General features: G+C 37.7%; 1 protein-coding gene across 40 annotated transcripts in view; it reads left to right on the top strand.

Annotated features, from left to right (window-relative positions):
* The window catches only part of RIMS1 (regulating synaptic membrane exocytosis 1), a 312275-nt gene that overhangs the window by 134650 nt on the left and 150931 nt on the right, over window positions 1-26694 (top strand). For 34 of the 40 annotated variants that reach the window (XR_014691617.1, XR_014691618.1, XM_084514967.1 and 31 more), the window contains 2 exons: window positions 7148-7491; window positions 9839-10710. Coding sequence is in view for 38 of the 40 variants with exons in the window: in XM_084514967.1 (XP_084371093.1) it covers window positions 7148-7491; window positions 9839-10710 (1216 nt within the window). In the remaining 2 variants the exon portion in view is untranslated. Of the gene's footprint in view, window positions 1-7147; window positions 7492-9838; window positions 10711-22935; window positions 23118-26694 lie in introns of those variants that run through there. The other 6 variants (XM_084514963.1, XM_084514962.1, XM_084514961.1 and 3 more) reach the window with 5 other exon arrangements.

The raw sequence follows: 26694 nt of genomic DNA, 5'->3' as shown, positions 1-26694 counted from the left end.
ATATACTTTTCTTGAGGGTTATTCTTTGTTTCGAAAAATGAAATTCTTAAGCCCAGATGAAGTCAGCCCAAACAATTAAAGAGTTCTGAGCTGCTTTGACTTTTAACCAGCCAGGACAAGAGTCCCTTTATTCCTCCATTCTCTTCTACCTGGCATGGTAGTCTCTTTTGTCAGTGCTGCAAGGAAGTTCACATCCAAGGTTTCATAGATTTGTCCAAGCTCTAGTTTTGCTGTACAAGACCACAATTTTAGCAGATTTATTTGCAGGGAGGGACAATTTCAAGCTATTGTATGTAAATATGCAGGTGTGGATTTTTAGACAAAACCCCCGACTTTTCCATTAGCCAACATGGTTTCTTCCTCGCTTGACCTCTATTCTCAGAGAAGTACATCGTGATACTAGCTGGAACCTGGATGTATGCTATTTTAGAGATATTGTTTCGTATGGTAACTTTGTCATAGCCTCATTTTATCACTTCCAACACTCAGTTTACTGCAGGATTATTCCAGAGAAAGTTTAATTTTTGTGGAAGTTGTCATGAGCTTTCTGAAAGATTGGCAGCTGTATCTGAGAGATTCTGGCAGCAAGGCATGTGTAAAAAATTGATTGTTTTTTATTTTGTTTTTAATTTTAAAATGACTACTAATGCTGTTACTGGGAGCAGTGTCATCAAAACTGACATTAAAAAAGACTTTTGGTTAACTAGAATCATTGTTTCACTGCACATTTTCTGCATCTTTCTATGGTCAGTTTATAACTCTGGATTTAGAAACATAGGCCATGAATATGATTTTTAAGATTCGTATGGGATTCAGTTGCGTGAAAGTAAGCATTTGATGCCATTTTTCATGCTCTGTGGTACATGATACATATGCAAATGGCTGGTAGATGTGACATAACTCCTGTGTCAGGCTTCTGACCTCTTAATTGGCACGTGGCAGCCAGGTGGGATATGCTGACTTGTCTCTAGTGGCACAAGCCTACCATTAGGTGCGACGTTTCATTTTATTTGTGTGCCTGCTTGAGAGCTGAGTGTCTTCCTATTGGATCCTGTTGACTGCGTTGACTGTATTGACTAGATATCCGTTGACAGTAATGGAAACTTAAATACCTGCCATGCCAATAGGCACTTCCATGTAAAAACAGAAATCTTCCTGTCATCCTTAATTGTACACATAGGGTTTGATTTGAAAAGTTAACATCTCAGTTAAGTATGAAATGCAGCAGCATAAGAATATAAAATGCTATCTCTAGTATAAGTGGAAAATTCGGGTGAGGTGAGCTTTTAAACCTACCTTGTGGATGCTGTCAGTCAAACATTTGAGTGGCAACGCAGACTTTAAGATTACAAGATACCTCTTTTCCTATGAGCATGTCTTGAGGTATTGTTCATATGTACATTCTGTATTGCTGGTAAAAAAAATTGCACTGATGAAATGTTTATAGAGCATTGACAAAACTGCCTTTCTGCAAATCTTAAAATCCTGTGAAAACAACTGTGCCCATGCAAAATTTAATTGCATTTTTCCACTGGGTTAAAGTATTATTGGAGGGTATGGGAAGGCTAGGGGGAAGAACCCAATTGTCTGTCAGCGTAAACCTCATTTTCTTGGCAAGCTGGGATAAAAATATCAAGCTGAAATCCTAAGTTATGAAGGAAATCTGCTCTGCACAGGAGTGGGAGACAGAGAGTACTAAAATGGCTATACATCATAGGCCTGAAATGGCTGAACCCCTTATGTCTGATGAGCATCAGTGTCAGCAAAGCAGTCCCCTCCCTGCTCTCATGTTCCAGAGGAGAGGCTCCAGCAAAAGCTGGACCTAGATTCCTAGGCTACTGCTGTACTGACAAATTAAGCATAATGTGGGTCTGCTCCTGGGTGCTGGAGTAGCTGAACTGGTAAACTGACAGAAGACTATGGGGCATGCTTTTGGTCTTGTGCCTACTAGCTCTTTCTCATCAATTTTTCCTGGCATTTTGGAGCTGGGGTGTTTCACATCTCATCTCCGGGAGGAAGTTTTTATGCAGCCATCATGCTTCGAAGCATAGCAGAGATCCCAGTGTAGGTTAAGGTCATTTCATGTCATTTGGCCTCAGTGCTCAAAAAAGTTTCTGTGCAAGTGTAGTGTGCTGGCATTTGTGTCCTTTCAAGATGTAGTTTTACAAGAGACAGCGAGCTACTTCATTGGAGGAAACATCTTCCCCCCATTTGCCTCTGTTCCTAGCCACATGATTTCATATCATTTCAAAATCACCATATCCCTCCATGAGAAAAATGGATGTGACAAAAAATGAACGCAGTTAAAAAAAAAAAAAAAAAAAAAAAAGCAGATGATTTTCTACTACATTTTCAAGTTCAGCTGGTCCTTGGGACCTCACAATTAAAGGAGAAGATACAATGGAGCATGTGGTATAGTGAAGCTGGGAAAAAGAAAGGGAGAGGACAAACCAGGGACAGGGAGAAAGAACAGCAAGAGAGGAGGGAGAAGGGTGGTGAGAAGCCATTCCCTTTTGGTGATTGGGATGCATTGCATGAACTCAATGGTCTATATAATTTTTTAAAATGTGTCTAATGAAAGCTTGGTTTCACAAGCACATTTTCTTTAGGAAGATAGAGTTGTTTGCTTATTTAGATTTTGGACTTCTGAATGTAAGGATTCAAGTAGATTTTCAGCCTCATTTATTTATATTTTCATGGAGTGAAGCAATCAAGACATCTTTAGCTGGTATTTTATTACATAATTCATTTTGATACAGTAAGAGATAAATGCAGTACTATTTACTGATTTCATGGTTTGCTGCATCTTTTATGTTACCTCAGAAAAATGAAGTGATAAGTATTCTAAGTTAATTCTATGAATGAAAAGTTTCATGAGAAAAATTGATAACATTCCTTCCCTCTGACTTTCAAGCAATAACAAGTTGGATGAAGACAGAGCTCTGCTGAAGTTAATAGTGTCTCTAGTAGAGAAGAGGCGCTGCCTAATTAGATCTGCTTGAAAGAACTACTGTCTCCTAGAAGTGCATAGAAGAAAGTAGCTGAAGGAAAATTAATGAAAGCAATAGCCTGAACAGACACCATGTAGACACCCTTCAGAAGGGAAATAATTAGGATAGCATAAAGGTTTCATAAGGAACAGCTCACATAACCTTATATCTGCTACATTAATACATTTGTTAATTTCTTGTGTGTAGATGAAGCAGAATGCATGGGAGGCAGTGCAAATGTGAGTGTGTCATTTCTGAATTCATGAAGGGTGAAGGAATGTGCTCATAACGAAACCTCCTAAATATCTGGGCGTGGGGATTCGGGGAGCTTGCTCTGACTTCAGTAGGAGTTTAGCCTGGCATGTGTCACACAAATTTGGTATAAAGTTTGTTTCCCCTCTAACATGACTTTAGCCTCCCAGTGCATGTTTGGAAGGAAGACTCCAAATTAGAATAAGAAAAGAAAGCCCTTCATCATTCTAACATACAGTTTTGAAATATTAATCATAAAGAAGTATTCTTATTGCTGTAACTTTTTTTTTTTTTTTTAATGTTCTTTTTCTCTGTGTGTATAGTTGTATATATTATTTACTATGGGCTCTTTCAAGTTGGAATTTCATGTTGTGTTAGTACAGGAATACTGTTCCTACTCATTGTGGATCACATTCAGCAGTACCTGTACGAGTAAGTTTGAGGAATATTTTTTTCTGTGAATGACATACCCCCTATTCCACTTGAAGGCAAGCATGGAACCCTTCTAGCATGTTTTCACGCAGCCTGTAAAGTTATCTATGTGAATCTATATGGGAATTGTTGACCCACCTCTGCTGAGTCCTGTATGTGCCACCTTGTTTTTGTTATGTAGCAGTAAAACCTAGAACCCTTTGCTATGCTGTGCACACTTTTTCCCAAGCCATGCCTGAGGAGCACCCCTTTCTTGGTACTCTTAAATAGCTTCATGTGCGGATGGATGTGTGTTGATTTATGCGAGGATGCAGTAAAGCCAGAAGCACACTCAATAACAAAGCAACCAGACTATGGATGTCTTCAATGACCTACTATAGTGCTGCATCAGAGCTCGCCATCCAGAAAGGAGTAAACAAACTATTTTTGACGTGACAGGCCAGAGGAAAATTGTCTAACACCCTTCATTTTACTGATGCATCACACAGAGGCCCAGAAGCAACATTAGAGAACTGTAATCCTTCATCAGAGCATTTGTTTGGTTGCCTAACATCTGTGGATTGTTAAGATAAGTTATTACACAGACCTGCTTTCGTTTAGATTAGTTTGGACCACATCCCAGTATATTCAATCAGGATATAATTCCTGCATGCTGCTAAATTGCTTGCTCCACATACTTCTCTAAAAATGCTTTTCAATATACAGTTTTTATCTCTAAAAATGTTGTTCGGTATACAGTTTTATCACTGAAACTGTTCTGTCACTTCAAGTTTTTGTTTTTCTTTCCTTTTAAAGAAAACCTTTTATTATTTTTCCTTTTGGACTGCATATATCTCAAGGCAAATGTAGCATTTGTTGAGTCCTGAAGAGAATCCTAAACAGGGGTGGTAGTGTAGCTTCTGTGTGAGTATAATGCAGATTTCCTATGTGTGCTGACTGTGGTGATCGGTATGTATTTTGTGTCCAAACTGCAGTGTTTAAAGACAGCTGTGAGAGTATGTTGTTGTTTTTTTTTTTTTTTTTTTTTTTTTTTTGTATTTACGCATCTAGTACTTTTTTTCTGTATTCTGTATTTACCTGTGTCTATCTGTGCATTAGTTATTCCTATTTGTTTGGATTTAATAGTATTTTGCATAAAACTAATTACAATATCAAATGTGATTATGAAAATTAACAGTAATTTTTTTGACAGTTATTACATACTTTATACATATTTTACGTGATCAAATACATTAAAATTGTAAATTAAGTCCGTGACCATTTTTTGCTCCTTTAAAGTGCTTGCATACATAAGCACATATATTAAATAATTGGAATATTTCAATTTTGCTTTAAAATTTTTTATCCTTCCTTTAAGCAAGCTTTACTTTATTTAATATTTATTAATTCTTTTTTCAACTTTCCCTGTAGGCTAGTAAAATATAGGCAATGACATATTTTTGATTAATGACTTTGGTTTATAGCACTGATATAAATTTTATACACAAACCCATATGCATGCACGCTCTTGCTGTCTAATGAGCTGCTGTGTCAGAAGCTACAAAGGCATTTAATCATGTGGGTTCTTTTTCTTTTTAGTCTTGCTGGTATTTTAAGTACCTGTAATGATAATATCAGATAGACTGAAATTATTCTATTAGAACAGATATATTGATAAACTGAATCGCTGTTTTGAGATGTGTAGTAGATGAAGGAAATGTGACATTTAGTAATCAAGGGATTTTTGCTTAAGGGCCTAGTGTTTATTTGTTTGTGTCACTGCTGGAATAATCATAGCTTTAAAAAAAAATTCATTTTATTTTAAAAGGTATTATATATATATATATATATATATATATAATTTTATTTATTATATATTTTATACATTTTTATAAAAATGTATAAAATCTTCCTAAGTAGAAATATAACTTTTTCTTTTTTTTTTTTTTTTTTTTTTTGATGAAGGCACAGTCCAGATACAGGGAAAAGAGTTTGCTGTCTTCTCAGTGTTTTGGTCAGACAGTGGAGAAATGGTGTTGGAAGTTCTGATGTATTCTTGAGACCTAAAAGACCAGTTTATTCTAGGGTGTTTGAAATTAATCTCAATTATGCTAAATATGTTAAATGCCTAAAATTATAATGTCACCACAGAAGGCATGCATTTCCTCCCCAGGCCAGAGAATAAGAGCTCACTGCCAGATCTTTGTCCTGTTGCAGTTTCTTCCATGTAGTGGCTGTTTCCTGTTCCTTTCCATGTTAAGTGTTGTATCATTTTACCGCTGTTGTATCGTTCCTGTGTTGACACAAAATAATTTAAGGATATTTTTCATTCCAACATTTGTCATCCTTTTTACCCTCTTACTTTAGAGTTTTACCCATTCTTTTACTTATTTCCACATTAAACTCAAAGCTTTTCTTTTCCATTCTCCTTATTAGTTTTCAACCGTTTCTCCTCTCATCTCTTTTTATTTCTGACAAATTCCTACCTCATGTATTTTTCATGCATTTTGTCTTTGTTCTTCTGCCTCAAAAACTCTTTTTGTCCATGTCTCATGTTAAAAAACTATTCACACACTTTAGTCTACTTATTAACCTTTTATTCTTCCCTGGTGAGGTACTCCTGTACTTCAGACTGCCTTGTACAGTGTATGCAGTGTACAGACTCAACATGTAGGGTCTTGCTTTATTGTGTATGTGCTCTTGTTTATCCATGTATCTGGAACTTGGAAAAAAAAATAATAATTCTAAGAAGCATGACTTGTGAACTCAGCTTAATTGTGATTGTCAGGGACACATGTTTGTTTATTTATTATTTATTGCTATTACTTAGAGAGATGGTATTTAATCATTTTCAAGTGGTAGAAATATGATACTACTACCTTCTCTTTATTGCTGCATCTAGTTCTCTGTCAGTAGGTTTCTGTATGTCCTACCTTACATCTCTGGTAAGTAGTCGTGGATGTAGCTAAATGTGTGTGCGGTAATCACCAAATTTATTTACAGGGTTAATGCTGATTTATGTTGTAAGAGATGAAAATAAAGGGAAAAATACCATGTCATTTTCCTGTGGCAGTGGAGGGACCAGCATCTGGGCAGAACTCTGCCACCCATGTCCAAGGCTGATCCAGCCTGGTAGGCTTTTCCTGACAGTGATGCTCACCACAGCCAGCCCCCCACCAGCTACATGAACATTATCAGCAGAGTTGGTCATGTTGCCCCCGGTTCTTCTCCTGAGAGCTAGGGCTGGGCTGGGGTGGGTTGCTCCAGGTAGGGGTGACGTATATTGACAGCACATTTTGGAGAAGCTCGCATAGCATGTGCCTGTAGGATGCTTGGCTCTAGCCAGTGCAGGTAGCGCTTTGAGAAGCATGTTTGAGCACTGGCATGAGCACACATAGAGGAAATGAGAGGTCGTAGCTGACCGCGGCAGAATGAGCATGCGTTTCAGGGGCTGAGGGGTAGCTGCACTGACTCTTCTTGTTGTCTTCAACTAGGTTATGTGGGTATGCAATTTATGTCGAAAGCAACAAGAAATCCTAACAAAATCTGGAGCGTGGTTTTTTGGAAGTGGACCGCAGCCGTCACCCAGCCAGGACGGAACACTGAGTGACACGGCGACTGGTGCGAGTTCTGATGTACCGAGAGAAAAGAAAGCAAGGCTTCAGGAGAGGTCAAGGTCACAGACTCCTTTAAGCACAGCAACTGCCTCACCACAGGAGACCACTCCTTCCAGCGTGCAGTCTGACCGGAGGAAAGGAGCAGAAGTGTCACAGCCAGCTATGGGCCTGGACCAAAAGCAAGTTTCATCAAGGTCTAGAAGTGAGCCTCCAAGAGAGAGGTAAGGCTTTCTTTCTGTCTTGGCAGAGCCTCATAACTGTAGCTGCTGGTGCTGTAATGTTACATGGGGCTTTCAGGACTGTGTGTGTGTCTATAGCCATGCAAAAATAATAAATTGATTTACATACCAAGGAAGTGTACATTAGCAAATACATCATCTGAAGCATGTGTTTTGGGCTGAACAACAGAAATGGTGGGGAGAGATGGGAGAGAAACTGAACAATTACTATTTAAGGATACTTCCATGGACATCAGTCCATGGATGTCATATACTTTTAATGTTGAATTATAGGTTACTTTGAAATTGTAAACTTGGTGTGTGTTCCAATGTTGCTAAACAGATAGGAAACTTCAACTTGATGAAACAATCTAGGAGAGGTAAAAAACTGAACAAACAAACAAAAAAAAAATATCTCTGTGGAGTTCTGTCAGGTATCCTTGTTTGTTATATTTTAATCAATGATTGTATTAGTTTATTTAATAATGAAACAGGAAATAGTAAAAGATCTCATTCACATATGCAAAGTAAACATCCACACAGAACAGTAATTGCACCATCTTGAAATCAGAGCAAGTTGCATGCAAAACTAAAACCAGCCAGAAGCAAACAATTGTATTTCAAGTGACTAAATGAATCGATTCCTGAGCTGTGTTCACTGTAGTGAACTGGCAAAGAGTGGCAAATCAAGAAAGGATAAGGTGATGAATCAGTTACTCTTTTGGCTGCTGACTGCCAGATGACAGCAATCAAGGAGGGGGCCTGTGGCAAGAGTCTGTTGTAGAAGATTCCCTCTTGGCCAGAACAATTGATCTTTTTTTTTTCATAGATATTGAAGCTGAAAATGAATGAGAGAAAATGGCTAGTAACCTATTGTTTGGGTAAGGTCTGTATTGGTTTAACAGGAGCAAAACTCATGTTAGTCTTATGTATAGGTATAGAGGAAACCAACACCTGAACACCTTCCCTGATTCTGTTAACTTTTGTCCCCAGTGCTGAGAAGGCCCCAGAACAGTCATCACTCAGCTGAAGGACACTTTTAAGGCAGCAAAATGCTTTCTATTCCTGCTTTGCTGTCCAAAAATTAAACGGTTATATTTATTATGCAATACTGACACTTTCAAATGAAGGTCAAGGGTTCTGAATGGAGAGCATCTATGGTGAGCCAATGTATTGCCAACAACTCAGGAAGAAGATGATGGAAGAAAAAGAAGGGCTTAACTTGGACTTATCCAACTTGGACTGTCCCACCTGTCTGCAGACGTCTGCATCTCTGAAAATCTGTGATTCAAAGATGTATCAATGTGGAAGGAAAGATTCAGTTCCACAAAGTCAGTCCTTGTGGCTTTGTCATGATGTGGGTTCATCCAAATTATGGTGTATGGCTGTGTTGAGCCTTCTTCAAAAACAATAGATTCAATTGTGAACTGGTATATTCCCAGGGCAATTGGAAGGATGAGAGAGAAAGGGAAAAAAATAAAATATATATATATATACATTTTATGGGTTTTACAATTCTTCATCTTGTTTATTCTTCCAAAATTGAAGAATAAGGAGAAGAGATCATAATTTTTATACAGATTCATTATTCATTAGTTTGGACTTTGGTTATGTAGAGAAATAAGTTAAATTTTTCATCTTGTTTTGGTGGTACAGAAAGGAATGCCATTAATTTATCTCAAAGAGTCAGTTTGCTTTTCTTTATATGCTTCTGAAATGGGCACCTTTTTTTAGAGTTTGAATAAGATAGAGTAAACTAGGTCAAATATTTTTTCTGGGTATATTCTTTTGCATTTTTGATATTATTATTATCATCATATCTTATAAAATAGCATATTAATATATAATATAATAATATATAATAACAAAATAGTTTTGTACTGCTGTTGAAGGAGATATTCCATTTAGTGATATTTATATTTATAGTGTCAGGGTGCTTGAAGTTAATAGTGTGTATGTGGGTAGTTTGTAACCCTCACTTCCCATGACTGCTGCCAGAAAAATGGAGAACATACTCCAATACTCTGTCATAGTGCTGCAGTTACTACAAAGATACTTTTGAGTCTTTAGCTACTTTGTGTGGCTAAATGATTTTTATCTACATTTATCCATTGTAATATTCTTTGTGATTTTACTAATTAATTGGACTGTCCATGACTTGTTTTAATCAAAGCTCAGCCTAGACATTGTTTGCTATTGAAAAATAAAACTACTGTTGATAGGATTAATAGATTAAAGGATTCATTAATGGATTAAGTACCTTTCTGTACATTTTGCTGTGGCTTATCTCAATTAATAATCTATTTACTACAGGATTTTACACAACTATTTCTGTACCCTTTCATTGTAGGAAGAAGACGTTATTGGCTTCAGACCAGAATGGCAAAGGTGTAAAGAGTGAGCGTAAGCGTGTGCCAAAATCCTCAGTTCAAAAAGAAGGACCAGCAGATGACAGGGAACGTAAAGAAAGGCACGAAAGCAGAAGGCTGGAGAAAGGGAAGTCACAGGACTATCCAGACTTGCCAGAAAAACTTGAGGAAGGCAAAGTGCCTGATGATGAAAAACAAAGGAAGGAAGATGAATATCATACTCGATACAGGAGTGACCCCAATCTGGCAAGATATCCTATAAAACCCCATCCGGAGGAACAGCAGATGCGCATGCATGCCAAAGTTTCTAAAGCACGTCACGAGAGAAGACACAGCGATGTAGCTTTGCCACACACAGAAATGGAGGAAGCGGAGGTACCTGAGAATAACTTAGGAAAACGCTCACAATTACAGGGAACTCAGGACAGAAAATCTCTTGTGGAAACTCAGAGGTCGTACTCTATAGACAGAACAGGTGATGTAAGAATTTCTGTTTCTAAACAATTAACTAATCATAGTCCACCAACTCCCAGGCATAGTCCAGTTCCTATAGAACACGTAGAGTACAAGAACCACGATTCCTTTAAAAAACAGAGCCGCCTTGATCCTAGCTCTGCTATTCTCATGCGAAAAGCAAAGCGGGAGAAAATGGAGACCATGCTAAGGAATGATTCCCTTAGCTCTGACCAGTCGGAATCAGTGCGGCCATCCCCTCCAAAGCCTCATAGAGCAAAAAGAGGCGGAAAGAAAAGGCAGATGTCAGTTAGTAGCTCAGAGGAAGAAGGGGCATCAACACCAGAATATACTAGCTGTGAAGATGTGGAGATAGAAAGTGAAAGTGTCAGTGAAAAAGGTAAGGATCTTTATGTATATTATGCACATGGCCATGGTTTTGGGAAAAAAAATATCTGTGTTTTACTCTCTTTTGCCTGATTTTTGAACATTCCCCTTTGTTTCTCCCCCCACGCCTTTTTTTTTTCCAGCTGAGAACTCTCGTACTTGTTCACATTTGGTTTGCAATGTTTCCTTCTGCATTCTTGGACAAAATGGTTAAACGTAACATGAGCTGTTGAGTTTTTCTCATTCTCTTCCCTCTTTCACTAGAACTGTTAAGAATTTGAATTCTAGTACATTCTCTAGATGACATCTGTATGCTTGGTCATTGCTTCATCCTTTTGTCTGAATGCAGAATAATTTTCTGTGAATCAATGGAAATTGAAAAGGAGCTCTGTAACAATCTAAGACCAGTATAAAGAGTCATAATACCTCTGTCTTAAGATATGCTACATTTTACTATATTAGTAAAATATCAAAGATCTCTTAATTTGCTAACAATGATAGGGCATGGGTAAAGAGTTATACAGGAAAGAAATGAGAATTGCCTAACCTATTGTCTGGATGACTTTACTCCCAACTTTACAAGTATGTTTACATTCTGTTAACTTGAGTTTATCTGTTCATGGTAACACTGAGCAGTAAGGAATACGTGTAGTACACTTAGTGCTTTTAAACAAGGCCTTTGTTCTTGCCAAAGAAGTTAATCAGATTCATGAATGGTGAGCAGATAAAATAAGCATCACCAGGAAAGAGTGTGGTAAATTACTGTCTTACAACTGTAACTTGTCTGTAAGTGACATTGTATTGAGCTGAACGCTTTCTCTGTCTTTGGAAGTAGCTTTTAGCTCTTTAGTTTAATTATCTGTTTTGTAACTTGAAAGATTTTTGCAGGTGTTCATACTTGGAATGCCAATGGCTTGTCTGCATTACCTTTTATTTCCTGGCAGTGTTTCGAGACATGTCTTTGATTCAGATATGTTAATCTGTCTGTCTATCTTTATCTGATGTTGTAGTCTCCTGACATCCCCTGAAGCTCTGTGTATGCATATAAGGAGACAACATTTATCTCCTATCCCACCTGAATATCTGTTTAACTTCCTAAACACATTTTTTTCCATTCAAAATATGGAAGCTAGCTTTTCTGCTCATTTTTAAGGAAGGGTGGTGACCATGTCCCTGGAATCTTGATCAAGATTCCACTTCAAACCAAAAAAAAAACAAAAAAAAAACCAAACACAACCTTTTTGACTTTGAAAAGTGGTCAGAAATTTTGTGGAGTCTCCATCCTTGGAGATGCTCAAAATCTAAGTAGGGAAGATCCTGAGCAACCTGCTCTAGTTGACCCTATTTTAAGCAAAGGGGTTTGAAGAAGAGACCCTTAGAGGTCCCTGAATATATGTATGTGTGTATGCAATACATTAATTCCAGAAAAATATCTATTCATTTGATAACCATGACAAGGAAAAAGTGGAAAGCCTTTGAAGTAGTACAGAAGAAGAGCTAGGCAATGTGAATACAATTTTTGGTAATAAAATATCCAATTATTTATTTTTAAAATTAAATTTTCATCAATACTTGGTATAATACGCAGTATTTTGTAAGAACAAATGGAAAGGCAGAAAAATGTATTACCTAAGAATTTATTTTTTGAAATCCTTTAATACCTTAGAAGATAAAATGCCACAGTAAAAGGATGTAGTGTTTAAAAAATGTATTAACAAGTACTTCTATTTTAACTGAGATCAGAATCCCATCCCCTGTGACCAGCATCATTCCAAGCAGAATTTCACTCACCATTCCTTAAGTGATTTGCTTGTAATTTGAGATACTGCACAGGTCTGTAGTTGTAATGCTTTAGTACCTAAGCCCAGCAGGGTCTGGAAACCATCCTCTCATCTAAATATCAGCTCAGTCAGAAATCTAGTGCCAAAGTAATATAAATGGAGTGAAAAAATAGAATTATTGCAAATATATTTTTTTGAATTTCTAACAGCCTTACCAATAAAACCCAATATTTTAAAATTAAGTCACATTTAGTGACTGCCAATAAAAAACAATCAGAAACTGAGTAATAATCATGTACTTCCAGAAGTTAATATAATAGTGCTTTGTATCTTTTAAATTCTGTACTGAACATCCAAAATATAAGTTTTCTATGGAAAACAGCTCACACCTGTTTAAAAGAAAATGATGTTATATAGACATGTAAGGTATAGGTAGGGTGGTTGAGAATGTTGAAAAAGCAATAGCCAAAAATGATATATGAAGAAGCTTGCTTATTTATTTATTTATTTATTTATTTATTTATTTATTTATTTATTTATTTATTTTGCATCGTGGTTACCTAGATGGCTGTCCACCTTTTGCACCAGTTCTGAATCTGTAAGAAAATTAATATAAAATCTTACAAATCACTATATGTTTAAAGAACTAAGCATGAAAGTAGATAATTAAATTCACCTTCAGTCAGTGAAGAAAGGGAAGCACCTTCAGAGAGCACCATCCTGGGAAGGCAAAAGGAGCTCTCTTAGAAAGCATGAATTACATTTACAGTCACTACAAAGATTTACTAGAATAACATAAACCAAAAAACTGCAAATGCAATCCAGACCTCACTTTAGAACAGAGAACACCTTCTGCCTACTGCCATCCAACAAAGAGTACTAATTAGATTAGGTGAAAATTTGTGGAGAAAAACATTTTCTTCCAACTATGAAAACAAGAATTTGTGTGGAACCTGTAGACTGGTGTACAGACAAAATTGTACTTAACTTTTTATCCTAGTAGTATTAGTTACAAGAGGTGTTTTTATCTTCTGTCATGCAGTCTTTGAAAGTGGAAGATGAAATATTGCTGGAGGTTGGGGCCGTGTGAGGAGATGCTGAAAACTTCTCATGTACTTTCATGTAAATAGATGTGCTAATGCTTTTACATTCTGCATACTCATTATACCTATTTGCCTTAATGTGTATTTTGTTCACACAGTTAAGGCTTGGAAATATGCCTAATACTCAAGATACTGATGGCAAAATGGTAAAAACCTCAGTAAAACTCAGTGTGTGTACCTGTAGCCTTCTGAAGTCTGCACTGGGGCTTGGTGCTTGGGGGTGCTTGCAGAGGAAGGGGAGCAGAAACCAAATCCCTGCCCTGCCCTTTTCTTCCAGTGCTGTAACACTCCTGGCAACTGAAGTAGGGCATGCAGTGGGGTGTATAAATGAACCAAAGGAAAGCATCAGTAAGAGGCTGTAGAGAAGAGAAGGCTGGCTTTAAACATTCTTAGCTGACTGGTTTCATGTAGGTATTTTGAATTTATAGTGTAGGCAAGTCAAGTCGTACTGTAACATCTGCTAGCATATTTTAACATCTGTTCACTGGGAGAGTTGGGCATGAAGTTTTCAAGAGTGCTGAATTTGTTTAGAACTGTGACTGAGCTTTAAGTTTGTGTAAAATAAAATACCCTTCCTAGGGCCATCGTTAGTTCTTAGAAATTAGTTCTAATTTATGTTCTAGTCCTTGTGAAATAATTCAAATCTACATCTGGTTCAGATTTTAATGAAAATATAATCTAGCTCCAGTTTCAGAAATCTAGTCAGTGTTAGTCTTACTCCATGCTATTAATATTCAGTACTTTTTAGTAACTGAAATTATTTATAATGCTTATGGAGTTATAAGTAAGTGCTTGTTAAGTTAGTGTTGGGCAATAAGAAATCTGTTCTGTGTTCTTGCAATTAGGTAAAGTGCACACGTGCATATGCAAATGAAATAAGCTGAACATGAGTGGAAAAAAAAAGTCCCATGGTTGCCAGGAAATCAAACGCTTCAGTGAGATCTGTAACCATGTAACTGGCAAAGTCACAGCAGATGTGTGACCAAATTCTCCTTTGAAATCCTAATAAAGCACTGCTGCTAGTTTGCCTTAAGAGGGTTGTGAACATGCTGGAGGAGTCCACAGAAGAGCAGTGAGAATGGCCAGAGGTCTATAAAAATGATATATAAGGAAAGGTGGAAAGGATTAGGGTTGAGACGTAGCTGGGCTTTGAATGGGAAAAAAGAAACTAGAGAGAAGAGAGAGGGTGACTGCTGCTCTGTTCCTATGGAACAGAGGACATGGAAGAAAAGGTTGTCAGAAATTGTTAAATCCTGAGTTTTCTTGCATCTCTGGAACTTGGAAAGGCATTATTGTTCTTTATTATTAACATGGAAGACCAATTCACAGGCATATTCAGTCCCCACTCAGAAACCATTTTGCCACTCAGAAACCATTCACCTTGCACTGGAAGGGGGAGGTACAAGAGGAGCAGTAGGGTAGGCAGGTTATAGGGACTTTTAAAGGGGAACTGAGAGCTTTTGAAAAGTCAGTCCGAACTGTAGTTGCAGAGCACTTCACAAAATGCAGCTGTGCAATGAACTACAGTCCTACTCAGCTGGCTTGAAACGTGGTGGTGTGTTAGAGCCAGAGCCTTTCCCCCAGGCTATGCTGTACAAAACTCTGCCATGTAATTTGTATATGCATATATTCTGTCTATACTATAAAGCTCATGTGGATTGAAGGTAAGGATTTGCTGTTACTCTTTTGATGTAAGAGCCTAGACTGAAAAATGAAGCAAGCTCTGTCTGCCAAAGCTGCACAGCTGTGTAAGGTCTGTGCAGCATGTCAGAGGTCTCAGGGCTGAAATCATAGATTCACAGAATCATCACAGACTATCCAAGTTGGAAGGGACCACAAAGATCATTGAGTCCAACTCCAGAGTCCCCAAAGGACTACCCCAAAAATAAAAATGAAAATCAGATCATGTGTCTGAGAGCTTTGTCCAAACACTTCTTGAACTCTGACTTGAAGTCCAGAAAATTAAATCCAGAAATCCAAGTTGAAATCCAGAGCTATGCTCCTTTCTACCCATATGGGGAACCTATCTCCATTTTTGGAGAAGAATAAAATCCTGTGATAGAAGGTAAATACATCATTCTGTATTTTAGAAAAATAATTTTCAGCATATTTTACTTCTGGGAACAGTGGCTTTGCCATACCTTAAATGCAAATTTGATAAGGGTTTAACTTGGTCCATTTTGCAAGTTAAGAAAGGTCCATTTTGCAAATACAGGACATACACGGCTTATTTAAACTTTCCACATGCAGATGTGGTCTGTGAGGGAGGGTGGGTTGGTGCTTGAACATCATGCTGAAAAGGGCATTTAGCTCCATGGGCATCATGCACTTCATCTGGGACAAGGCTACCTTGGGATTCTTTTACAGTTCTAAATGCAGGTTGGTAAGGAATTTAAGTATTTACTTTTGTTACTTAAAAGTTATTGATTGCATATAGGTCCTAACAATGTATGTGTGGTGTTACTTATGGGAACTATGTATAGTAGAGAAATAAATAAAGTAAAATGGTTATACTACTTGGCTACCTTTTAGATGCATGTGTAACATAAGATAAAGCACTTTCTGACATGCAGCAAGGAGAAGTGAAGCACATTTATTTTCAACTCACGTTAAAATGTGTTATTTAATTTTATGCATTCATTTCCAGAATTGAAGTTTCCAGCTTTTGTAGCCTAGTTCTCAACTTGGTAATTCTTCACTTTGCAATATGAGCTTCAATAATAATTAGTTCTTCTCATTATTGGAAAAAAAAAAAGAAATCTATTTAAAGCAACTTGGCAGTGATGTTTTATCTGTTTTTAAAGTATCCAAGTTCTTGCTATTTTTTAGAATTACTGAAAATGCAGTTTCAGACACCTTTTCACCAGAAATATAAATTCAAATATTAATTTATATTACCTCAAATGTAAATTCAAATTAACAATTTCTAAAACATTGTTATTCTAATTAAAGTTTATTAGCTAAACAGAATAAATAAGGTATTAATGAAAAGCCATAAAAATACCTACTTTTATGATCTTACCTTTATTAAACTTCGATGAAGTTTTTCTTTTATTTTTTTGAATTTCTTTATTATGTGATGATGTTAAAAAATGCTGGGTGTTAAGAGTAGATTTTTTTGTGTTGCTCAGAGGAAAAGCAAGCCCCACAAGCAGCTCTTTTTAATCCATTAGGCCACACAATCTGCACCGTTAAAAGAGTGCTCAGTGAGCCACTAGATGGAGCTGTCAAATCTATCTTTTGTCTTCCACAATCTATGGAAATAATTTCTCTCTTATTAGCAAAGGGAAAACCTCCAGTTATCAGAGAGGATAAATGTTGTTCTGAAGCAGCTGGATGTACTTTTGGGTTGCCTCAGCTTGCTCCCACATCTCAGGTGGGAATTGCACAACCTGGACGGGGTCTCCCCAGGGTTTTGGTTAGGGGGGATGGAACTGGTTTTTTGGAGTTGACTTGCTTTAATCTCTCTTCAGTATGTTCATACGATCCTCGCCTGAACTGTCAGATGAGCAAAAGCCTCAACTCAGGCAGTGAATACCGAGCAGTGCATGAGTAGAGGGCCAGTGAGCAGCTTCTTCCAGTGCTCCAGAGAGCCTTGGGTCAGTCAGAGGTCTAATGCTGCTTCCTGCCCATCACGTTCCAGAGCTCTCCCACAGCAAACGGGTGCAAGTTTACATCCAAACACCTGAGATGTCAGGCAATTTGATCTCTTTGGTGTCTGGCATTGTGTAAAATACGGGATAAGTTTTACAGATTATGTAAAATACAGGATAAGTAAATACAGATGAAACCAAAGCACAGAAAAGCAACTCACAAACCCAAATTTAAATAGATGCAGCTTCTCAAAACTTCCTGGTATTTGCTATTTCTGCCAGTTTTAATGTAAATGTAGTGAGCCTTGTCACTATGCCCAGGTGGGTTTAGTTATCTCCTGTGGGGCAGGCCCGTGGAGTTGGCAGTAGTGCTGGATCAGAGTTTGTGGGAGGGCAGAACAGCCCCCAGGGCACAGGGATGGGAACGGACACTTGGGAATAGATCCACTTGTGCTGCCCTGGGCTCTTCTCCACCGACAAGATGCTTTCAGATCAAGCTGTACAAAAAGTAGATTAATCTGTTCCCGTTACCGAGTTCTAAATCTCACTGCCGGAGGAGTCTTAGGGAATGGCTGTTCCTGCAAGCCACTGAAAGGAGGCATTTAGGAAGATGTTAATTTTTGCCAGGGAGCTGATTTTTTTTTTTTTTTAAACAAACCAATGTATCATTTGCATTTAGACTTTTCTTTAAATATTTCCTTTAAAATTCTACTCTGTCAGCATCCTTTTCTTGTTTTAAAACAATAGTAACAACAAGGAAAAATAATGTGGTATTAACTTAGGGCTTATTGTCAGAACATCAGTTGTGTGCACTATGGTGGGCCTAATCTTACTTTGACCTAGAAAATTGTTATAAGGATTAGGAAAAAATTTTCTGGCTTAAAAATTAAAAAAATGCTTAAACAAACAACATGCTCAGTGCTAAGCCCTACCTTTAAATGTGTGGTTTTTTTTTGTTTGGATGGTATATAAAATGTCAAAAGCAATAAAATATTCTATTCAACAGACATAGGCCTTTCAAAATGAGGTCAGCACAAGAGCACATACAGCTCTAATTAGTAGGTTTAATTCTGAAATTTTTAGAATTAATGGATATGAGAGAAATCTGAAAGAAAAGGAGGATGTAGGTTAAGTTGTCAGAGTCATCCTGACCTGGTGTAATAGAAGGAACCAGTGATCCCTAGATGTCTTTCACCCCTGACTCTATACCCTGTCAGCCCCAGCCTGTACGTGAATCAGTTCAGAACACACATTGACTTTTGCTATGTTTTGCAGTGGGGGAAAAAAGGGGAAAAGGGACAGGTTGGAAGGAAGGGGAAAAAAAAAGGAATTGTATTAAGGAATTTTGTTAAGCTGCTGTGGCTGACTCAGATCAGAAGTGGTAATGACACTATCATCATAGGTTGGATCTCCTGTGTTTGCTGGATCCCAGGTTTGCTGATGATACTGGCTTTTACTGTAGTTCCTCCTTTGGCAGGTAAACTTGAGTACAGGTATGCTTGGCTTCTCTTCCTGCAGGAATTGAATTGATCTGAGCAATCTGGGTCTGTGAGCTCAAGCCTGTACCTGAGCACGGCTGTCAGAGGCAGCTTTGTCATCCCAACACTTCATCCCTGCTTATCCTGTGCCATGCAGTGAGGAGACTTCGAGTGCAAATCTTTCATGTCCACCATACTGTAGGGCATCAGAGTTGGGAGAAATCTATCACTGTGAAGACTTTAAAACAACAGCTAGGGATGACAGTTAAAGTTGGGAACATAAGTATTTTGAGACTGTAAATTAGAAAGTTGGTGTCTGCATACCAGTTACCAATTTGCTGAAAGCATCTGGCTTTGGTTAGCAATTTAATGGCTGAGCAAATAGTTTGAATTGGGGTTCACTTAAGAGGACCTTTGACTTTAAAAAAGACTATCTAGCAGATTCTTTACAGATATTGGAAGCTAGTTTAAGTACTGCCTTTATGGAAAAGAAAAGTAAATACATTACACAGTCTATTTTTTGTATAACAGGGTCAAGAGGAAGTCCAGAAGACAGTACTCTGTAAATCTGACAGTGCAGCATTTATTTTCTATGTCTTGATTCTCCTTAGTCAAGGAGGATTATGAAAATGATTGGCCTGAGGAGATGCTTTTTGTTTGTTGTTGTTGTTTTGTTTTGTTTCCCCTCTTCCCCATAGATTAATAAACTCAGACATATTGCAAAATTACTGGATGGTGAAAGCTAGGTAGCAAAGATCTAGGCTGCCGCATCTATGAAATTTATGAAATGTTTCTGGGCAGTTGCCAAGTTTCTTCACTTCCACTTGACTTGGTTCAGATCAGAGTTTGAACTAAAAGCTGTGGAGTAACAATAGCATGACATTGATTTAGCCCAAGCTAAATAAAAGGCCAAACTTATTAGCGCCAGCATGTCTCCCTGTTGATGTGACTACATCATTTCTGCTTTGGTGCCTTTCTTGCCAGCTGGTCAAGAATATAAACAGAATATGCTCATGCCTGAATTGAAGGGAGTATTGATGAGCTTGTGCTTGAGGGCATACATTCAATCAGGAGCCGTGTGTCTTTTTCACCACAGTCACCTCTCTTCTTAGCCTGTAATTTTTCTCAGCAATTATGAGAAATGACAGGCCAAGCTATGTCAATCTGTTGAAAAGTAAAATGTAGAAATGGCACAAAAACACTTTTGGATGTGCATGTATACATGTATATACATGTATATTTGTATATAAGAAATTTCTGTTTTAAATGGTAAATGGTAAATGGTCAACAATTATCTTTACAAAGTTGTAAGCATTTTCCCAAATACAAAACTCAGCAGTCTTCCTTTGGCAATACTTAACTAAAAGAAGAAGTTGCACTTCTGTTGCAGAAGTGCACGGAGAGAACAGAAGTGTTTTAACTAGCACAGTGTCAGTCAAAACCTGCACCTAAGCCTATCAGAGGCAGATGTATTTTCTCCATTTTGTTTAATTATGGATGCATAGCCAAACTGCATCCCAAGTTACACAGAAGTTTTCTCTGTTATCCCAGGAGAGCATTTTGTGGCCTGGAATATGGCTAACTGAGCAAAACACAGCCTTGATTCCTCCCCAGAAATCTTTGCTGTGATACTTCTTTATATATCTAACATAGCACCACCTGTTGAACTTGATACCTTGGACTGTCATTTCTTGAATCAAGTGGTTCGGTAAGTTTTCCACCCACCTTTTAGTTCACCAACCAACACATATCTCTCTGATGCAGCTACAAGGATATAGTGGGAAACTTGGTTGAAAACTTTGCTAGTTAGGTTAGACAACAACACTGTTACCCCTTGTCTGCATATCCATTTATCTCATCAAGGAAAGAAATAAGGTTGGTCAGGCATGATTTGCCTTTTGTAAAACTGTGCTGGTGTTCCCAGTCACCTTCTTGTCCTTCATGTGCTTGTGACTGTCTTCCAGAAGGACTGGCTCCATGACCTTCCCAAGAGTAGATTAGCCTGCCCAGTCCATAGTTCTCCTGGTACTGTTTTTGCCTCCTTTAGGATAGGTGTGATGCTTGCCTTGTCCAGTCACTGTAAATCTCCCACAATAGCCAGGACCTTTTGAAGTAGGTCAGACAGGGCTATGGTATGAAATGTTGCATGCAATACCTAATATTATATCTAAGACTCCACAATTTCATTAGAATTTCTACTCCAGTATAACTTGGCTTCAAAGTCCATAGATGAATCCAAAGACCATATGATGAATCCTTTTTGTTGTTTCTCTCTTTTCCTATAACTTCTAGTATAAAACATGACTGTGATCCTTGAATGGCTTGAGACCAATCTCTGGCTTCAGCTTTTATCAAAAAGTATTGTAGACCTTTCAGTTTTGAGAAAAACTGCTCTCCCACCTAGGAATTAAATTGAGTGGTACACATAATGCTTGGGATTTGTCCTCTTAAAACTTGACAACTGGTAGGGTTGGATATCTGTGGGGGATTGTTCAATCTCATACTATTTTGTAAATATCTTATTCTTCTGTCTTTCTAAAACTTTCTCATACATGGATTAAGAGCTAGACAATCATTAGCGGGAAGATTATGAAGAAACTAAAATATGATGTGCGTCAGAGGATTGTGGAGGTAAAATAACTTAAAAAGGTAAAAACCTTCTGAGATTACATAGGCAACGTTATTCAAAGGAAAGGTCAGAAGCATGTTATAACTGAATTATACACTTTTACTTGGACAATGGCATGATGACCAAATTTCCATTTAGTTTCCAGTAGCCTTGCTACTACTGATGGGCGTAAAAGTAAATGAACCAACTATCCAGGTTTGTCTCAAAGTGTCAGATGTGTCTTAGGGGCAGCCTGAAAGGCTGTTTGATGGGAGCTGTTTTGTTCCTTATGCCATAAATGTTCTCCAGCTTTAGGGGAAAAGTGTGCTCCCTGGCTAGTAGATGTCCAGGTGATCATCTTCTCTTGGGGTACATAAACTCTGGCCATTGTCCTCCTTCAAAGAATCATCTCCTAACAAGGGCATGTCAGCAAAGAAGCAGCTGCAGACAGCTGTGTTGTCTCTGCTAATTCTGTGCCACTTTTGCTGTTGACTGCTTGACAGGGGTGAGTGTGTGGGAAAGGCAGTGTCTAGTACCTGGGCTTTGATCATCTGATCCAGAACTAGAGGGAAACAACTCAATTAAAAATGCATTTTCATTCTTACTAATAGGTCTATGTATTATTAAAGATGAAACAATTGTAAACTCTTATTAGCTTAATTATTTACATTTAACCCCAATAAGCTTCTCTTTGGAGAGAATTTTAAAAAGGTTGGTTTGTCGCATTTTGCTTTCCCCACCATGGTTTCTAAACAGTTAGCTTTTTTGATTTTCTGTTTTAGTTCTACAGTATCTAAGTATGCTACAGAGAAGCGTGTATCTTCACCATGGAAAACTGTCTCTGCCAAGAAAATAATTTTATTGGTTTAGGATTTAGATATGGCTAGATCAAATTCTTTAGCAAATTTTATTAGCTGTAATTCTCTAATCATCTGGCTTTCCCCAATATGCTGATATATATGTTCAGGCATTCTCTTTTATTTTGACTATATAATTTAGAATACAAAATGCGGTTATTTATTTATAATATATTTTTATTATATAAAACTATTTTTTTCATGCACACATTATGTAAGAAAAGTGTTTAAACATTCCATTAATTTGTTAAAAATACAGTATTTTTTTTCATGAGCCATTATATTTTCAGTGTGCTAGGAGTAAATCTGCAGCACGGGAAGTTTTACATAACTTAAACCAGCCACGTTTGCTTTACATGATTGCTTCATTTATGCAGTTCATTAAAACTTGTTCAGCGTACCACTGCTGCATATAAATAAAAACTGCAGCAGTGCTATTGATTACTGAGCTTGTGTGTACCGTTGGCTTTAAAACACGAAGAAACTTCTTTCCTATTCTATCCGGAGAGGAAGGAGCTTTTTTTTTCCCCACTTTTTTTTTTTTTTTTTTTTTTTTTTCCTGAGGAATTGTTAATTCTGGACTCCTGAAATCATTAGCTGTTTCTGGAGACTGAAACTCCCTGTCGCTGCAGCGAGCGTGGCTGAACTAACGCAGTAGTCGATGCTTGCACTCCACTGCAGAGATCTGTTTGGATGACAAGAGCTCTGGTAGCCCTGTTTGGTGTCACCAGTGTCGAATGTTTGATGCTGCAGAATAATTTGGCTTAGGATCAGGACGCAAGGACCTTAGGGACTTTTTTTTTTTTTTTCTTTTTTCCCCCAATCATCTCCTTCACACTGGAGTGGATTTTTGATTGCATTTCAGGTTTGCTACAGTTGCAGCCTGGAATTCAGCAACCTACTAAATGCCAGTTGTGCTTTTTTAACCATTTTCTTGCTGATGCTGCTATGTTTGCGGGGTTTCTTCAGTTTCTGCTCCATACGTTGCATTCAGGGACAGGTAAATAAGTGGCTATACGGTGCTGAGGTTTCAGATTTTTTTTTTTTTTAATGTATCTTTTTATAAGCAGATTTCTTTAACTGTACAGTTTGAGTGGAGATGTGTCCTCTGAATTTTAAGTATTAGTTGTAGCAAATATACAGCTTAAGCAGGGTATAAGGAACCATTTTGCTCATAAGTCTGTGTTTCAATTATGTTTATACTTTGAAAGCTCATGTGTCAAAAATAATTTGACATTAGTGATGTTATGTGGCATGAGTTATGAAACAAAAACATGTATTTTGAAAGCACAAATCAAAATGTGTTTCTGAAAAGTAATAGTTTTTTGATTGCCTTGTGAATATTTTCTATGTTGGAGTAGTCATTGTTAAAGAATTTAGAAATTTACTTCAGGAAAGAAATACTCAGGCGTCTTATTTCTGTTTGGCAGAAGGTAATTGATGTGTCCTCAACCCCCTGGATTGTGCTGTTAGCAGCTTTAGCAAGTTCAGTCTGGAATATGAGTCTGTTACTTTTATTAGTGCATATTATTTGGGGAAAAATATCATTGAATTCTGTATATTGTATTGTTCTGTTTGTTTAGCATTTACAATTATGGTTATAGTAATAATATGTGGGTTATCGTAAATATATGATTATTTTATATATCATCTCTGCATCACCATAGAGATGCATTGCACTTTCTGAACCAGGGAAGGGTATCAGGCCTCTCCTCTGGAAAAAATAAATAATCTGTATTTGGAATAAGGTTCTCAGCTAAATCACTAAGGATCACAGGGGAAAGTGAGAGGAAGGATTAATGGTTGTGAGTTCCTTGGGGATTATGCAGTGTGTTGAGAATAACAAAGGTCTTTAAAATCTTATGTGTAGATGGTTAATAACAGTGCTTGTAAAAGTCATTTTCGGAAAGTAGGTTTTTCACTAGAAGAGAGAATCCTGAAGATTGTATGATAGAATAAGCCATGGAAGAAGTTTTTTTATCTTCTCAAATATTAGAATTGTATTATTTAACACATTTATTAAGAAATCAGTCTGTGAAATTCACTTGTGGCAGTTTAGAGGAGAATAAGAGTAAGAAGGGCAGAATCTGGGGAGATGCATTAGAGAAAATAGGGTTGAGGAGCAACCAAAACAGAGATGGGACCAAAACAGCAGCAGGGATATCAGCAAAACAAGATGCTGCTGAGCTTGGGAAGAGACCAAGGTCAGCCCCAGCTGGGCATGGAGCTTGAAGGATAAGGCTGGAGAAAATCTTTTGGTAAGATCAAAGCCTTGCACTGACGCTCACACCATGTAACCTTAGTTACATAAAGAAAAAAAAAACCTGTGTCTTCTTCAGGGTACAAACAAACCCCAAAGTAGACAGCCATAAGCTGCCTCCCAAAAGCCTCCTGCACACCTTGGCATAAGTATTGTATGAGGTGGGTGCAGCAGAGCTGGCAGTGAGGAGCCGTGACACCCTGCCTGCTGGAGGTGCGGGGCTGTGCTGCGGGCAGGGCATGCAGCAGCACATCTCCAGCCTCTGGAACAGCCTGCAACCATGGAGCTAAAAGGTATCTTAAAATCAGGCTAACCCCTCGTTCCATGGCCCAGTTTTGGACCCTGTTTGCGTAACAGACTTTGGAGTTTTAAAGGACCATCAAATCAGACCTTTTATGTCTCACTGGCTATTAAATTTAACTCATTCGTCTCTCCCTCATAGCTATACTTCAGTTAAGCTAAATACTCCGCTCTGAAAATGTATCTGTTTGCTGCAAGGAGAGAACTGGAGAGACAGAGCTGTCATCAAGGTGACCGTAATAAGCTATGTGAAAGGTACCCAGAAGACAGCCTGTGGTGCAGAGCAAAGCAAAACCAGCAACAAAACCTTAAGGTCTCTGCCAGTTTGACCTACAGATGTATTTGGTATTTGGAGGTAAGTGGTAGGCAAGGCACCTGAGCCTGGCCTCTGGCCAAGGCAGCCAGCTCCCCAAGTGCAAAGTTAGCAGCTTACCCACAGCAGCCAGAGCTGCAGGCTGTCATCTCCTCTTGCCACCTGATCTTCCGTGGCATCTTCCTTACCTGGCTGAGTTCCTTTCCCTGTTTCTGCGCTGTGGGGGCAATATTTCTGGGTCTGCCCTGAACTCTATCCTCTTTTTTTCCAACTCTTTTCTCCAGTTTGTCAGTGTAGCTTTGAAGTCCAGTCCTGATCTCCTGTGACTCGCAGGTCTTCCCTCCCTGGGGTTGTCACCTACAAGCCTAATGTGTTCTGGTTTATTTTCTGGAAAGTTAGTATGAGTGCTGACTATTAATGTACCCCAGACAAACATGGTAGACACTGCTTAATGCATACTTTTTCTTTTCTTTTTTTTTTTTTTTAATTACTAATTTTAACCTTTTAGAATATGCTTTTCTAAATAGCTTTTCACCTTACACTAGTTTTATTTAGACAATTTTTCTGGTGTGACATTAAAATGACATGTTCATAAAAAATACAAAAACCACTACCTGCTCAATTAAGATACTTGAAAACTGCTGTTTCTTCCCTATCATGCAGTGGTAGGAAATGCAGTTGGGTTAATTTATTATTGATAGTTCAATTTTAGGTGTCTTCTCTTCTTACTATCTTCTTCTTACTATCTTTTTGTATTTTTGTTTGTTTGGTTGGTTGACTTTTTTTTAAGTATTTTTCCAGGAATTGGCTGGTCTATAATTTCTAGCCCTCCTTTCTCTCCTCTCTCCTTTAGAAATATGTGTTGTCTTTGCCCTTTCCCAGTTTTATTGAACTTTATCCATACCACACTAATTCTTAGGAATTATGGAAATTTCTTAGGAAATTTCTTAGGAAACGTTCCTGGCTTCAGACAGATGTTAGGTACTCCAAGATGAAGTGAATTAGCTTAACATTATCTAGGTAGTCTGACCTTCTCCTGCTTTGGCATAAAATCTCATTTTTAGGCTACAGACATTGTTAACTTGTTATGATTTTAATGATTTTAGTTGTATTTCTTTTTAGGAGAACTGTTATCTAAAAAGTCGTAACCTTTTTGGTGTCTTTTGCTGGTAGAGCCAAATGGCAGTGGATTCTTTCCATGTTCTTCCAGAATAGCAAGTACCAGGTACTAGATGCTAAGTACTAGGGACTAAATATTTCCAGAATGATCTCGATTGTCCTTGCATACTTTTCTGTTTGTATTCAATTTATTATGTTTCTGATTTTGTATTGTATGCTTCCTGGTACTCCATCACTATCTTAGTAAGTAATAGGTGCCTTTCCACCGACTGTAAACCTTCTAGAAAATGGAACATTCATGACTTAGCTAGTCAGTTTTGTATTTCTCTTTCCTCCCTTTTGGACTGGTTGTCCTTCTGATGCTAATATTGTTTTTTTGATTGATTCCATGATTCCCAGACTCTTTTGTCATTATGTCTGCTTCCTTATTTTCTCTAAGGCTTCCTTATTTTCTCTAAGTTTTTTTTTTTTTTTTTTTTTTTTCTCATCTTGCTTACATTTTTAAGGATCGTGTATTTTATTCACTTTAACATTCTTAAGTATTTCCTCTCTATTGGTGAGATGCAAAGCTGCAAGTTGCCTAGT

This window comes from Aythya ferina (genome assembly GCF_964211825.1).
Source record: "Aythya ferina genome assembly, chromosome: 3".
NCBI classification, from domain to species: Eukaryota; Metazoa; Chordata; class Aves; order Anseriformes; family Anatidae; genus Aythya; species Aythya ferina.
This window is presented reverse-complemented; position numbering and strand designations above follow the sequence as displayed.